The following is a 14,633-nucleotide window of genomic DNA, read 5'->3' on the forward strand; positions in this document are numbered from 1 at the left end:
AAAAGTTTTCTTGCTTCCAGACTTCGTATGGCGTGTGTCTGTTGCCACCTGTCTGGGTTTTGGATTTTTAGTCACATCTTGAATATTGCCAAACACTGGGTCTTGCATGATCCGGACTTCCCTTTCAATGAATTTGACTAGGTCGTGGAACTTGGGTCTCTGCTTAGTCTGCTCCATGTGGTTGCACACAGCAGATCGCCATCTCTCTCGGAGTTTGTATGGAAGTTTTGTTACAGTTTCATGTTGGATGGTAAATCAAGCTCTGACTTGTACTGGAATGTTTGTGCGGTGTTGTTACAGCTTCTCAGATAGAGTGCATAGCTGTTCAGCTCCTCTGCGTCATCTGGACGAGTTGCGGCCCAATCCAAGGCTTTCTGCATGTATGCCGTTGTAATTTTAAATTCGTCACCGAAGTGATGTTTGAGCAGGCGCTTTGCTTCCCTATAACCAGCTGCAGCATTCATATGTAGACAGCTTCTCACGAGTTGCTTAGGCTGCCCTGCCGTAAACTGATCCAGGAAGTACAGTCTGTCTTCAAAACTGTCAGTCTTGTCTTCAATATTGTGTCTGAAAGCTTGCGTGAACAACTGGTATTCTAACGGGTCCCCACTGAAGACAGGAACCTCTTTTTTAGGAAGAGAAGTCTGCGACACTACAGACACAAGCAGGTTTGTCATGTCTGATTGTGCTGATATGTTCATGGGGCTGGATGCACCCCCTGCAGGAGTGATCTGTCCTCCCATCCGTTGGCTGACTTTCTTACTGATAATAGGTCTGGAGGTAACATGTTTGCTTAGTGGGTTTGCTGTTGTCATTGGTATTGTTGTAGTTGTCGTTTTAGTTGTTATTGTTGGTGGTGGTTTGGGTGTTGGTGCTGCTGAAATCTGAAGTGCTCGCATGGTTGTCTGTAGAGGTGTTTTTGGTACAGCTCCTAATTCAGCAAAGTGAGGTGGTAAAAGCACTGAGTCGACTCTGCTGTCTTCAGTTGCCATGGTTTCAGTAGGTTGGGGTTGTTGAGTTTCCAGGTATTCATCCAGGTAAGCATTCATACCATCTTCCTGTTTAAATGTAGGTTCTATTTCCTCGCCAAGTTCAAATGCATTTAGGACCTTTAATTTTGCATCTTTAACAGCCAGGTCTTCTTTTAATTGCAGGGCTTCCATCTTAGCTTGCAAGTCTTGTTTCTCTTTTTGCAAGGTGTGTTTCTCCTTTAGAGTCTTTGCCCTTTCTAGCAATTCTGCTCTATCTGCTGGTAATTCAGCTAGACAGACAAATAGGACCTGGAGGTCTTGGATGTACGTGATGATCGTGAACTACGTCTTGATACCCTTGAGGCACTGTCATTCGGGCCAACTAGTGATTGTGGATCTACGTCGTGTTGTGTTAATCGTAAATCTACGTCATGCTGTGGCAACTGTGGGGCGACTTCATGTTGTGTTAACTGTGGGGCGACTTCATGTTGTGTTAACTGTGGGGCTACTTCATATTGTGCCACCCAAGCGTCTGTGTCAGTAATGAATGTATAGAATTTAGATACCCTGGGTTCGTACCAATCAAGGTTCTCATTCTCTCTCATGTCATCAGACAACAGTGCTTGCACAGACTCATGACACACATTAAAATCATTAAGTATAATCTTAAAACCAAGCAACTCAGTTTTCACAACAGCAACAGCAGCATGTTCATTCATCATTTTTTTCATGTCATTCATTTTGCGAGTGCAATGGCCAAGTTTGCCGCGTTGCACTCAGCGCTTTAAACGAAGGCTCTGGCTCCGGTTGCGTCTCCCATTCAGTAACCGGCACCTGGCCTTCATCAGAAATGGTCATGTCGGAGTTAGTGGGCTCCGTGTGGGCCTCCATCTCAGACATATCAACAGCGTAGGCCTCTATAAAATCAAGTGCGTCTTCTTACACAGTCCAAGCACGTCGAAATTTAAAGGTTCAAGTATTACACGCGCATTCAAAGCTCCTCAGCATGCGTCAAAACAGTAACCCGAGCTGGGATATTTCGATTTTAATATTTCCACAAAGCGTCAGACTGTCACAAAAAGCAGTTCATTATACTGTCCATAATTTTACCAAACGAAAAAAAGTGTTCAAGGCAAAGAAAACAAATCACGGTCTCAGTAATCCAGGTTTCAAATCTTGAACAGAAGTGCGATCCGTGGCACTAATGCAGGCCTCGCCTATTGTCCTTCCAAACAGCTCCAAACAAAGTCTCTCGTAAAAAAGTGACTGAGCTCACCTGGTCTGTCGATCAAATAATAGGCCTATTCCAGGTTACTCACGACCCTGAGACGATGTAGGATAATCCACAGAAAGTCTTCCAGTAATCCAAATAAGAAGTGAATCTTTGTCCATCCACATCCGAAGTTTGAAGCAGTCTTTTAACTTATCTAGGGGCAGCTTTGCAGCTGCCTCTTCTGAGCGGATAAAACTTCGTCCAACGCGCGTTGTAGAAAAATAAAGTCTATTTATTTGTTCACATTCAAACCCAACAAAAGGTTTCATTAACTCAAAGTATACAAACAAAAAGGGCTCTATTTCGGAGGTTTCCACAAACACGGTTAAAAGACTGTTTGCCTCTTCCGCTCCCAGCTGGCCACCTGAGCGAGGCGTTTTTTATGAAACGTCATTCCAAATCCAATTAGACACGTCACACAGTAGGCCAAACAGAGCAGACCAAGCAAGACAGTCCAACAACAAAATAAATAATCCATAATTACCAGATCAAACTTTATAAACATAAATACCATCATTCCATAACCAAAATATACAAATAATAAGTCAAAAAGTTTATCAAACACAAAATAGGCAAAATGGCTCCAACACAACCTGTTTCATTGATCAAAGTACCTGGAAGCTGCTTTTTAATCCAATAACCCAGAATTATATCAGCTCTCACCTGGAAAGTTCATGAATCCTTACCTGAGAGTTTCCAGTCTGCAGTTTGGACTCTTCAGTCCATCAGAAAGCTGCTTCACTCCTGAATCCTGCAGGTTGTTGTTACTCAGGCCCAGTTCTGTCAGGCTGGAGGACTGGGAGCTGAGAGCTGAGGACAGAGCTGCACAGCTTCTCTCTGAGAGGTTACAGCCACTCAGGCTGAGGAGGGAATGAGATGGAAGGAAATAACTTGATCCATTAAATCAATCAAACTACATTCATATTTGATAAGTGGAAGAATTCTGTTTCCCTGTTTGTTTCTGTTTATTTGTTAAAGACATTAAAGTGTGATGGAAGATGTCTACATGTGCCGTCTTAGCTCAGTAGATGGAGAAACTAAAAGATGTATCTGCTGCTCTTATTGGCTCATCCTGTGATCAGATCAACACAGCAAAGAACACCATGTGAGCAAAGCATCTTCTCACACTAACAGTCAGCTGTTTCTCCAGCACCAAAGTGTTATCTGGCCCAGCTCAGCTGGTTAAACTGAGTTTAACGCTGATTCTGCTGTTTTTCTCCAGTTAATAAGTAAACAATGTATTTATAAGGAAATATATCTGTGTTTGTACTCACACAGCTTTGTTGGAGGCTTTGACCACTGGCAGCAGCCTCAGAAGAGCCTCCTCTGAAGCAGAGTATTTCCTCAGGTCAAACACATCCAGATGTTTTCCTGATGACAGTAAGATGAAGACCAGAGCTGACCACTGAGCAGGAGACAGTTTATCTCTGGAGAGACTTCCTGAACTCAGGGCCTGTTGGATCTCCTCCACCAGAGAACGATCATTCAGTTCATTCAGACAGTGGAACAGATTGATGCTTCTCTCTGCAGACATATTCTCACTGATCTTATACTTGATGTAATCGACTGTTTCCTGATTGGTCTGTGAGCTACTTCCTGTCTGTGTCAGCAGGCCTCGTAGGAGCCTCTGATTGGTCTGCAGGGAAAGACCCAGGAGGAAGCGGAGGAACAGGTCCAGCTGTCCATTTGGACTCTCTAAGGCCTTGTTCACAGCACTCTGGTAGAAGAGAGTCTCTGTCAGTGTTTCAGACTTTTTAGACTTTGATTGTTCCTCCATCAGGTTGAGTCCAGAGTTGATGAAGGTCAGATGCACATGAAGAGCAGCCAGAAACTCCTGAACACTCAGATGGATGAAGCAGAACACCTTCTCCTGGTACAGCCCTCTCTCCTCTCTAAAGATCTGTGTGAACACTCCTGAGTACACCGAGGCTGCTGAGATATCGATGCCACACTCTGTCAGGTCTGATTCATAGAAGATCAGGTTTCCTTTCTGCAGCTGCTCAAAAGCCAGTTTTCCCAGAGACTCAATCATCTTCCTGCTCTCTGGACTCCAGTGTGGATCTGTCTCAGCTCCTCCATCATACTTGAGCTTCTTCACTTTGGCCTGAACCACCAGGAAGTGGATGTACATGTCAGTCAGGGTGCTGGGCAGCTCTGCTCCCTCTCTGGTTCCCAACACATCCTCCAGAACTGTAGCAGTGATCCAGCAGAAAACCGGGATGTGGCACATGATGTGTAGGCTTCGGGATGTCTGGATGTGGGAGATGATCCTGCTGGCCTGCTTCTTATCTCTGAATCTCTTCCTGAAGTACTCCTCCTTCTGTGGGTCAGTGAACCCTCTGACCTCTGTCACCATGTCAACACAGCCAGCAGGGATCTGATTGGCTGCTGCGGGTCGTGTGGTTATCCAGAGGCGAGCAGAGGGAAGCAGCTTCCCCCTGATGAGGTTTGTCAGCAGCACATCCACTGAGGTGGGCTCTGTAGCATCAGTCAGGGGCTCCTTGCTGTGGAAGTCCAGAGGAAGTCGACACTCATCCAGACCATCAAAGATGAACACAACCTGGAACTGTTCAAAGCTGCAGATTCCTGCTGCTTTGGTCTCAGTAAAGAAGTGATGAACAAGTTCCACCAAGCTGAACTTTCTCTCTTTCAGCACATTCAGCTCTCTGAAAGTGAATGGAAACATGAACTGGATGTCCTGGTTGGCTTTGCCTTCAGCCCAGTCCAGAGTGAACTTCTGTGTTAAGACTGTTTTCCCAATGCCAGCCACTCCCTTTGTCATCACTGTTCTGATTGGTTCTTTTCTTCCAGGTGGGCCTTTAAAGATGTCTTCTTGTCTGATGGATGTTTCTGCTCCGCCTGCTTTCCTGGATGCTGCTTCAATCTGTCTGACCTCATGTTCATCATTGACCTCTCCGCTCCCTCCCTCTGTGATGTAGAGCTCTGTGTAGATCTGATTCAGAAGGGTTGGCTTTCCTGCTTTAGCAATCCCCTCAAACACACACTGGAACTTCTTCTTCAGAGCACATTTAACTTTACGTCCACAAACTACAGCAACAAGTTCTGAATGAAGACATGAAATAAAATCAGTAAACAGACATTTCAACCCTGTAAAGAATGAGTATCAGAACATCTGCTGTTCTGTGTGCTGAGGCATCAGTAAATGTGTCATTTATCCAGCAGGTTAAACCTTTAGAGAAATCCTCTTACTGCTCTGCAGACGGTCAGCCAGCTCCTCCTGCTTCATTCTCCTCAGGAAGTGAACTGTGATCTTCACTAATGCCTCTCTGCTGCTCCTCTGCTCTTCATCCTCACCCTCCCTCTGACTCTCTAAGCATTCTGGGTAATCTGGACTCAGAGCCTTCTGCATCTTCTTCAGCTCCTCCTTCACAAAAGTGAGCATGTTGTCCTCCAGCAGCTGGAACAGAAAACTATATGAATGAGCCGATCAGACTGAAACCATGGAGCCAAACATCAGATCCATGTTGGACACACTGACAACCCACTGGTCTACAGAGTGCAGCATGGAGATGGCTGTGAGCAGAACAGATGGGAAAGTAGTTGTTGTACATGTACAGACCATAAATATGGAGTCCAGCTGTGTTTGATGCTGCTGGGCAGACGGACCACTGGGACCCTCTGAGCTCTGCTGGTCCACTCTGTGGAGGAATCATGAAGAATGAGCTCACATTGTGTCTGTCCACACAGGGAGCAACACAAGGTGAAGGTGCATGAAGGGATGTGTGGATGTGAGCAGTGGGTCAGAGGACTCCCTGTAGTGGGAAAGCTTTACTGGTCCTGCTGATCCCACTGAGAACCAACAGCTCAGTCTGCAGCTGCTTGGAGCTTTCAGCTCACTTTGGTTGGGTCCCAGCAGCTCTCACCAACCCCTTCAGAAAGCTTTCCCTCCCTGCTGAAGTGCCCTGGAGCAAGGCAGTCAGAGCTAGGGGTGGGCGATATGTATCGTTTGCGAAATTATTGTGAATGCTGTTTTGACGATGAGTAATATATAGATATATATATATTTTTTTTTCAATCGCTATAAATCAATAAAGTGCGGCGCCAGTGGGCCTCTGCCCTTACCACGGCGCCGCGCCACGCCGCAAGCCTTAAAAAAGTAGCCCTACTGTGACTGTTTTCGCTCAGAACATTTGCAAAAAAATGGTGAATGAGATAAAGATATTGGGAGAAGCTAAAATAGCTAGAGGAGTAATTTATGGAATACCGGTGGATGAAGATCTTGAAAAGTTAAAACGTAGTATTAGTGGAAATGAGATAAGCAACATTAAAAGATTGATGAGAACAGTGGAAGGAAAGAGAGTGGAAAGCCTGTCAGTGATGTTAGAATTTCAAGGAGAAGTTCTTCCAGAAAAGATAAGAGTTGGATGTATGGTCTTTCCTGTTAGGACATACAATTCTCCTCCGCTAAGATGTTATAAATGTCAGAGATATGGACATGTAGCAGCAGCATGCAAGGGGAAACAAAGATGTCCAAAGTGTGGAGGGGAGCATGGATATGAGGAGTGTAAAAGTGAAAAGGATATTTGCTGTAACTGTGGAGGGCAACACAGGGTGACTTATGGAGGATGCGAAGTTAGAAGAAAAGCAGTGGAAATAGAACAAGTTAAAGTCACTCAAAATATAAGCTATGCAGAAGCTGCAAAGAGAATGAAGAAGCCAAGACAGGTGTCAGGGGAAACAATTATAAATACAACATCAGAACAAAGACAGATGAGAACAGATACAGTGATGACAGCTGAGATGAATACAACAGCAGAACAAAGACAGATAAGAACAGATACAGGATTGACAGCTGAGAAGATTATGTTGTTCATTGCATATGTAATTAACTGTACAGAGCAAGTAAAATATAAAACAGAAAAAATCAAAATAATAGTGAAAGGAGCAGAGAAATTCTTTGGGATAAAGGACATATCTTGGGAGCACATAAATAAAAAGTTGGGGGGAGAAGGGAAGACAGGAGGACAGGAAGATAGAATATAATGTTCATCCTGCAGTGGAATGCCAGGAGTTTAATTGCTAATGGACAGGAGTTTAAGGGATTTATTAAAGAATTTAAAAAAGAGTTGGATATTATATGTATTCAGGAAACTTGGCTTAAACCAAGTTTAGATTTTGTTATTAAAGGATATGAAAGTGTGAGAAGAGATAGAGAGGGAGGGTCTGGAGGAGGATGTATAATATTTATAAAAAATGGAGTTCAATTTAGAGTAGTAGCTAAAGGAAAAGAATTAGAATATATTATTATTGAAATTTGGACAATAAATGGGAACATTAAAATAATAAATTTTTATAATCCATGTAAAAAACTATCTTTAGAGGTAATGGAGGAATTTGGGAAGTATTTAGAGGGTAAAGTGATTTGGTGTGGGGACTTTAATGGGCATAACTCATTATGGGGTAGTTATAATGATCATAATGGGGAAGTAATTGAAGAAATAATGGATGTTAAAAATTTGGTAGTATTAAATGATGGGAGTGGAACAAGAATTAATTTTAGAAATAATACAGAGTCAGCCATTGATTTGACAATAGTGTCAAATTCTTTAGCAGGTAAAAGTTTATGGAAAGTACTTAATGAAACAACTATAGGAAGTGATCATTACCCTATTATGATAGAAGTTAAAATGCATATAGAGAAATATTGTATAAATGAGATGAAAAAATGGTGTTTTAGATCTGCAAATTGGAAAATTTTTAGGAATAATAGTGAATTAAAAATACGAAAAGTGGATGTAAATAGTAGTATTGAGGATTTGAATTTTAATATATGTAATGCTATAGTAGAAGCGGCTCATCAAACTATAAGGATAAAAGGAGGGAAAAAGGAAAGGAAGTTGGTACCATGGTGGACAATGGAATGTACTGCAGCTATTAAGAAACGAAATAAAGCCTTTAAAGTATTAAAGAAAAATCATAACCCTCAGAATTTGAATGAATACAAAAAATTACAGGCGATGGTAAGAAGAATTGTTAAAAATGTAAAAAGAGATTATTGGAAGAGTTTTTGTAACTCAATAGGGAGGGAGACAGAAATATCTAAGGTATGGACAATGATTAAAAGAATGAAAGGAATTAAAAGAGTGACTGGATATCCAGTATTAAATAATGGAGAAATAGCAGCAGTGACAGATAAAGATAAGGCAGAGATGTTAGCAAAAGTGTTTGTTAAAATTCATAGTTCTGAAAATATCAGTGTAGACGGGAAAAAAGGGAGAGAAAAAACAATTCTGGAAAATAAGGAGCTATTGGAAAAAATGGTAGAATCGGATGATGTATTGAATATGGCATTTACAATAATGGAATTAAATAGGGCACTTAAAAAATGTAAATTAACAGCACCAGGGAAAGATCAGATTTGTTATTTAATGGTAAGTAATTTAAGTGAATTTTCTAAAAACATATTATTGGAATTGTATAATCGAATTTGGGAGGAGGGAGAAATACCAAAAAGTTGGAAAGAAGCTGTGGTTATACCAATTAGAAAGCCAGGGAAAGATGAATCAAAACCAGAAAATTATAGACCAATAGCGTTAACATCCAATATATGTAAAATAATGGAGAGAATGATAAATGAAAGATTGATATATTATATAGAAAGTAAAGGACTTATAACAGAGGTTCAAAGTGGATTTAGAAAAGGGAGGAGTACAATGGATCCAATAATAGGTTTAGAGCATGAAATTAGGAAGGCTCAAGTAAATAAAGAGAGTGTAGTAGCAGTATTTTTTGATATTGAAAGAGCGTATGATATGATGTGGAGGGAAGGGTTATTAGTTAAAATTAGAAGAATGGGTATAAGTGGTAACATGTTTAAATGGATTAAAACATTTTTAGAAGAAAGAAAAATACAAGTGAGAATAGGGAAGGAATATTCTGAAAATTTTAATATAGAAAATGGGACACCACAAGGAAGCATAGTAAGTCCAGTATTATTTTCTGTGATAGTAAATGATATGTTTAAGGAATCAGAAGGAGGAATGGGTTGTTCACTGTTTGCTGATGATGGAGCAATGTGGAAAAGAGGAAGGAATTTAAAATTTATTGTAAAGAAGCTACAGGAAGCAATTTCAATGGTGGAAAAGTGGTCATATAAATGGGGATTTAGGTTTTCTGTGGAAAAAACTAAAATAATGTTTTTTACAAGGAAAAGAGTGGATGGAGAAATTAAGTTGAAAATATATGGGCAGGAATTGGAAAGAGTTAAGCAATTTAAATTTCTTGGGTTATGGTTGGATGAAAGAATGACTTGGGGTGTACACATTAAGAAAATAATAGATAAATGTAGGAAGGTTTTGAATATAATGAGATGTTTAGTTGGTACTGAGTGGGGGGCTGATAGAAGGTCATTGAAAGCTATTTATACAGGTTTAATTAGGTCAGTATTGGATTATGGGAGTATAGTGTATAATTCAGCTGCAGATACAAATCTAAAAAAGTTAAATACTATACAATATCAGGCTTTAAGAATATGTACAGGGGCCTTTAAAACATCTCCTATAGCAGCAATACAGGTGGAAATGGGTGAAATGCCTCTAAAAATGAGAAGGGAACAATTATCCTTAAACTACTGGTCAAAATTACAAGGTCAGAAAAAAGATAATCCAACAGTAAAAGTGTTAGAAACAGGGTGGGAAAAAGGAAAAATTAAAAGTTATGGAACAATAGTAAATGCTAAAAGTAGGGAAAAATATTTAGATAAAATAGATATAAGTCAAACGATTCCATTACATACAGTTCCACCATGGATAATACCTGAAGCAAAAGTAGATTTATCATTATTAGAAAAGAAGAATAGAAATAATTTTAGTTTGAATAAATATGTTGTACAGGAACATATAAATCAATATTATAATTATGTAAATATATATACTGATGCATCCAAAACTTTAGATGATAGGATAGGGATAGGTATGATTGTACCGCAATTTAAAATTAAAGTGGGGAAAAGGGTAAGTGATGGAGTGTCAGTATATACTGGAGAAATGATTGCGGTACTTTTAGCAGTTCAATGGATAGAAGAGGTTAAACCATTAAAGTCAATTATATGTTCAGATTCAAGTTCTTCATTAGTTAGTATTCAAAATAGTAAGTCAGAAAGTAGACCAGATGTATTAATAGAAATAGAACAAACACTATATAGAATTAATATGATGGGGCTTATAGTTCATTTTATATGGGTACCAGCGCATTATGGAGTTGAGGGAAATGAAATGGCAGATAGAATGGCAAAACAGAGTGTAAAAAGAGTAATGATTGATATTAATGTAAGAATGAGTGTAAAAGAGGTAAAGGGTATTATAAAACAAAAAATGGAAGAGAGATGGCAAAAGTTATGGGAGGAAGAAAGAAAAGGACGTTGGTTGTTTAAAATACAAAGGAAAATAGGGAAAATGAGAAGAACAGAAAGAAGTAGGAGAGAGGAGATCATTATAACAAGACTTAGAATTGGACATAATGGATTAAATAAAAACTTATATATGATAGGAAAACATCAATCAGGGAAATGTGAGTGTGGGGAAGATGAGACAATAGAACATGTTATGATATATTGTAGGAATTATCAGGTTCAGAGAAATAATTTAATTAGAAAGCTTAGTAGGATGAAAATGAAATTAGATATAGTAGATTTATTGCAAAAAGAATCAGGAAACAGATGTTATCAGGAAATTTTTTATTATTTAAAACGGTGTAGGTTATATAATAGAATATAGTATAGATAAAGTATATAAATGAGGGTATATGAGTAGGGAGTATGTAAAAGTGTAGGCATAAATAGATATATGGGTGTATAGATGAGTGTTGACGAATAGGTATATATATAGGTGTGTGAATATATATGTATATATATATATATATATATATATATATATATATATATAAATATATATTGAACGGGTATATATTAATATAGGGATATAGATAAATGTCATGTGATCCACACTCCATATCAGTAGGTGGCGGTAATGCTACTAAAAGTTGTTTGCCAACCGCCAATATAAAATCCGAAAGAGAGAGAGAGAGACTGTTTTCGCGCGAATAGTCTTGGGCCACACCCGCCACGCCGGCCTGCAACGCACGCAGTAGGAGAAAATGCAAGCAGAGGAAGCAACAGCATCCGACCCTGAAGCTGCTGGGTCGTCCCCCACTTCAGGGTCAGATGATTTAGTGCTAAGACGGGGGTCTACCTCTCTAGTCTGGAGATGGTTTGGGTTCTAAAAAAAAAAAAAAAGACGTTGTTCAGGACAATGTAATCTGCAAAATATGCCGAAAATCCGTTACAGTCAAACAAAGCTCAACAACGAATCTCTTCCACCACCTGCGCTACAACCACAGTAAGGAATATGAAGAATTTGAAAAACTCAGAGACTCTCAACAAAAAACAATTACCAGTAGGCCTAAACCACAAGGTTCCCAACAAACGCTGGCAGAATCATTCGGCAAAAGGGTACCGTATGAGAGGAAGAGTAAGCTATGGCAGGACATAATCGATGCGGTGACCAAATTCATTGCACGAGAGATGCTTCCGATACAGTTGGTGGAGTCCGATAGCTTCAAAGAGCTAGTGGACGTCCTAGAGCCACGCTACACTGTGCCCAGCCGGCATCACTTAATATGTTTCTTTTAGATGTGTGGATTCATGTTTACAATAATTTTATTTATTTTTGTTGAAGTTGTTTAAAGTGATAGTTCGGAGTAGATTCACCCTAGGGTCATTTGAACCGTGACATCCAGCCAAGTTTTTCCGATCTTGGCTGAACATCAGCTGAGTTACTGAGTTATCCCGAATAGCTTAGTACAAGCGCTAATGGAACCTGGCAGTAACTTAAATTACCACACTAAAATCCCATGCCATGACACCAAACTTCTACAGCAGTACAAATATGGTATGTACTCACAAAACGATGCATTTGGAAGTTTGTACATAGTCCAGGAGTTTATTATTATCAACACAAGCCTGATAGCTTGTCTGCTGCTAAAGCTGCGTCGACGTCACTTCCTTGATCTGGGAGCTTCAAAGTAAGATGAGGGTTGATCTACTACTGTAGACAACAAAGCAAGGCTGCTCAATTTCTCCATTGATAAAATAAATTCACAACTCTACAACATAAAAATTCATAAAAATGAATGTAGAATATAGCATATACTTTGTTGTCTACAGTAGTAGATCAACCCTCATCTTACTTTGAAGCTCCCAGATCAAGAAGTGACGTCGACGCAGCTTTAGCAGCAGAGAAGCTATCAGGCTTGTGTTGATAATAATAAACTCCTGGACTATGTACAAACTTCCAAATGCATCGTTTTGTGAGTACAGACCATATTTGTACTACTGTAGAAGTTTGGTCTCATGGCATGTGATTTTAGTGTGGTAATTTTGGAGATACTGCCAAGGTCCGTTAGCGCTTGTACGAAGCTATTCGGGATAACTCAGTAACTCAGCTGATGTTCAGCCAATATCGAAAAAACTTCGGGTGGGCTACTTGGCTGGATGTCACGGTTCAAATGACCCCAGGGTGAATCTACTCCGAACTATCACTTTAAGAGAATAAATGTCCTTTCCTTAAATACTTGTGTCACTGCAATTATTCTTTTAGTAATTTTATTGTGATCTTAATGCAAGTTTTAATTTTTAATTATTTGTTTAAATATATCGTCAAAATATTGTTATCGTGAAAATCCTAAAAAATATCGAGATATTTTTTTTTGCCAATATCGCCCACCCCTAGTCAGAGCCAGTGTGTGCTGGGATCAGACTGGTTGTACTGGGCAGCTCCCAGTGTGAAGTACTCAGACCATGACTGTTCAACATCATCTGATGATGGTTTCCCAAAGACGGGAGGCAAACTTTCATTGCAGCTTCCAAAGCTGTGTTCAGTTAACTGGAAGAAGCAGAGTTCCTGTCTGTTTACCCAGTTTCATTTCAGCCTCTCAGGACAAACTTTAGTTCTGTTGCTCACTAATCTGAACTTGTCAAAGCTTTAAGCAGCTAACCAGCACCCTGCTGACTGTTCCTCTGCTGAACCTGGAACACATCACACCTCCATCAGCTCCATGTGGTTCAGACGTTCAGCTTTTTAATTCTAAATAAATCTGTCTGTCCTCCTCCATCCAGCAGCACCGGCCCCCTGAGTGGAAGCTCCTGCCTCCACTGTGTTAGAGCCAAAGCACAAAGGCGCCCCCTGCTGGACCAGCTGCTGTTCTGCAGACACTCAGAAACACCTCCAACATCATTCTTTCCTCTCTGACTGCTGTGTTGGTGGAAAACATCCAACACACACCGCTTCACATATGAACATAGAAATGGATGTGAAGCAGAGCTGAGCTCACATTAAACACATGTTGGAGTAAAAACTGTTCAAACTGACTCTGCTGCATTTTACTCTGTTACAGCATTTACACTCAGCTCACCTCTGAGGGGATGGATGTTGGTCTGATTTGAAGTTAACAGGACGACCCATCGACCGGTCACTCTTAAAGGACACACAGCTGGGTTCTGGTCCAGGTCCAGCTCCAGGTCCAGGTCTGCGTCTCTGATGGATCCTGACAGAGAAACACTTGTTTCATTCAAACTAAAGTATCAGTGATAGTGTTTGAGTCTGCAGTGAACAGAGACACACTTAAAAGAATAAGCGGCTTGCCGCAGTCTCTGGTGGACGAATAGCCGAAGCACCAACCCTCAGGTTACGAGACTACCAGCGGCGAGCCAAATTTGACCTGCTATCCAGTTGAGTTTTAGAGAAGATAGAACGAACAGATTGCGTGATAACGTGGGGGTCTTATACTGGGGCGTGCACCCTACGTCATCACATGGTCACAAGTGACTTTGTTGGTATAATAACTCGACCTGCACATATATGAGATGGAGATATCCAGTGCTGAAAGCACCGCCCTCTGGCTGTCAGGAAGAATGAAATAGAACATCCAACACACACCGCTTCACATATGAACATAGAAATGGATGAAGCAGAGCTGAGCTCACATTAAACACATGTTGGAGTAAAAACTGTTCAAACTGACTCTGCTGCATTTTACTCTGTTACAACATTTACACTCAGCTCACCTCTGAGGGGACGGATGTTGGTCTGATTTGAAGGTAATAGGAAGATACATCGACTGGTCACTCTTCATGGACACACAGCTGGGTCCAGGTCCAGGTCCAGGTCTGAGGATCCTGACAGAAAAACACTTGTTTTCTTCAAACTAAAGTATCAGTGATAGTGTTTGAGTCTGCAGTGAGACGGCCTGTCAGAGAGTCAGTGTGGCTGCTGTGGAACAATGTTACAGCTCCCCCTGGTGGCAGCTCTGTGATCTTACTGAGCTCAATGCTGATTAACACACACACTCTGAAGCTTTTAACCCTCAGATTC

At 40.5% G+C, this 14,633-nt stretch overlaps 1 protein-coding gene across 1 annotated transcript in view; it reads right to left on the reverse strand.

The window, feature by feature from the left end:
• The window catches only part of LOC142391181 (NLR family CARD domain-containing protein 3-like), a 43,686-nt gene extending 29,292 nt beyond the window's left edge, over positions 1-14,394 (reverse strand). The window contains exons 1-5 of the mRNA XM_075476958.1: positions 14,327-14,394; positions 13,675-13,806; positions 5,825-5,903; positions 5,455-5,662; positions 3,519-5,307 (exon numbers count right to left, since the gene is read on the reverse strand). Coding sequence (XP_075333073.1) covers positions 3,519-5,307; positions 5,455-5,662; positions 5,825-5,903; positions 13,675-13,806; positions 14,327-14,394 — 2,276 coding nt within the window. The remainder of the gene's footprint in view (positions 1-3,518; positions 5,308-5,454; positions 5,663-5,824; positions 5,904-13,674; positions 13,807-14,326) is intronic.
• Between the last annotated feature and the right edge of the window lie 239 nt (positions 14,395-14,633).

The sequence above is a fragment of the Odontesthes bonariensis genome, chromosome 11 (assembly GCF_027942865.1).
Source record: "Odontesthes bonariensis isolate fOdoBon6 chromosome 11, fOdoBon6.hap1, whole genome shotgun sequence".
In the NCBI taxonomy this organism is placed as follows: domain Eukaryota; kingdom Metazoa; phylum Chordata; class Actinopteri; order Atheriniformes; family Atherinopsidae; genus Odontesthes; species Odontesthes bonariensis.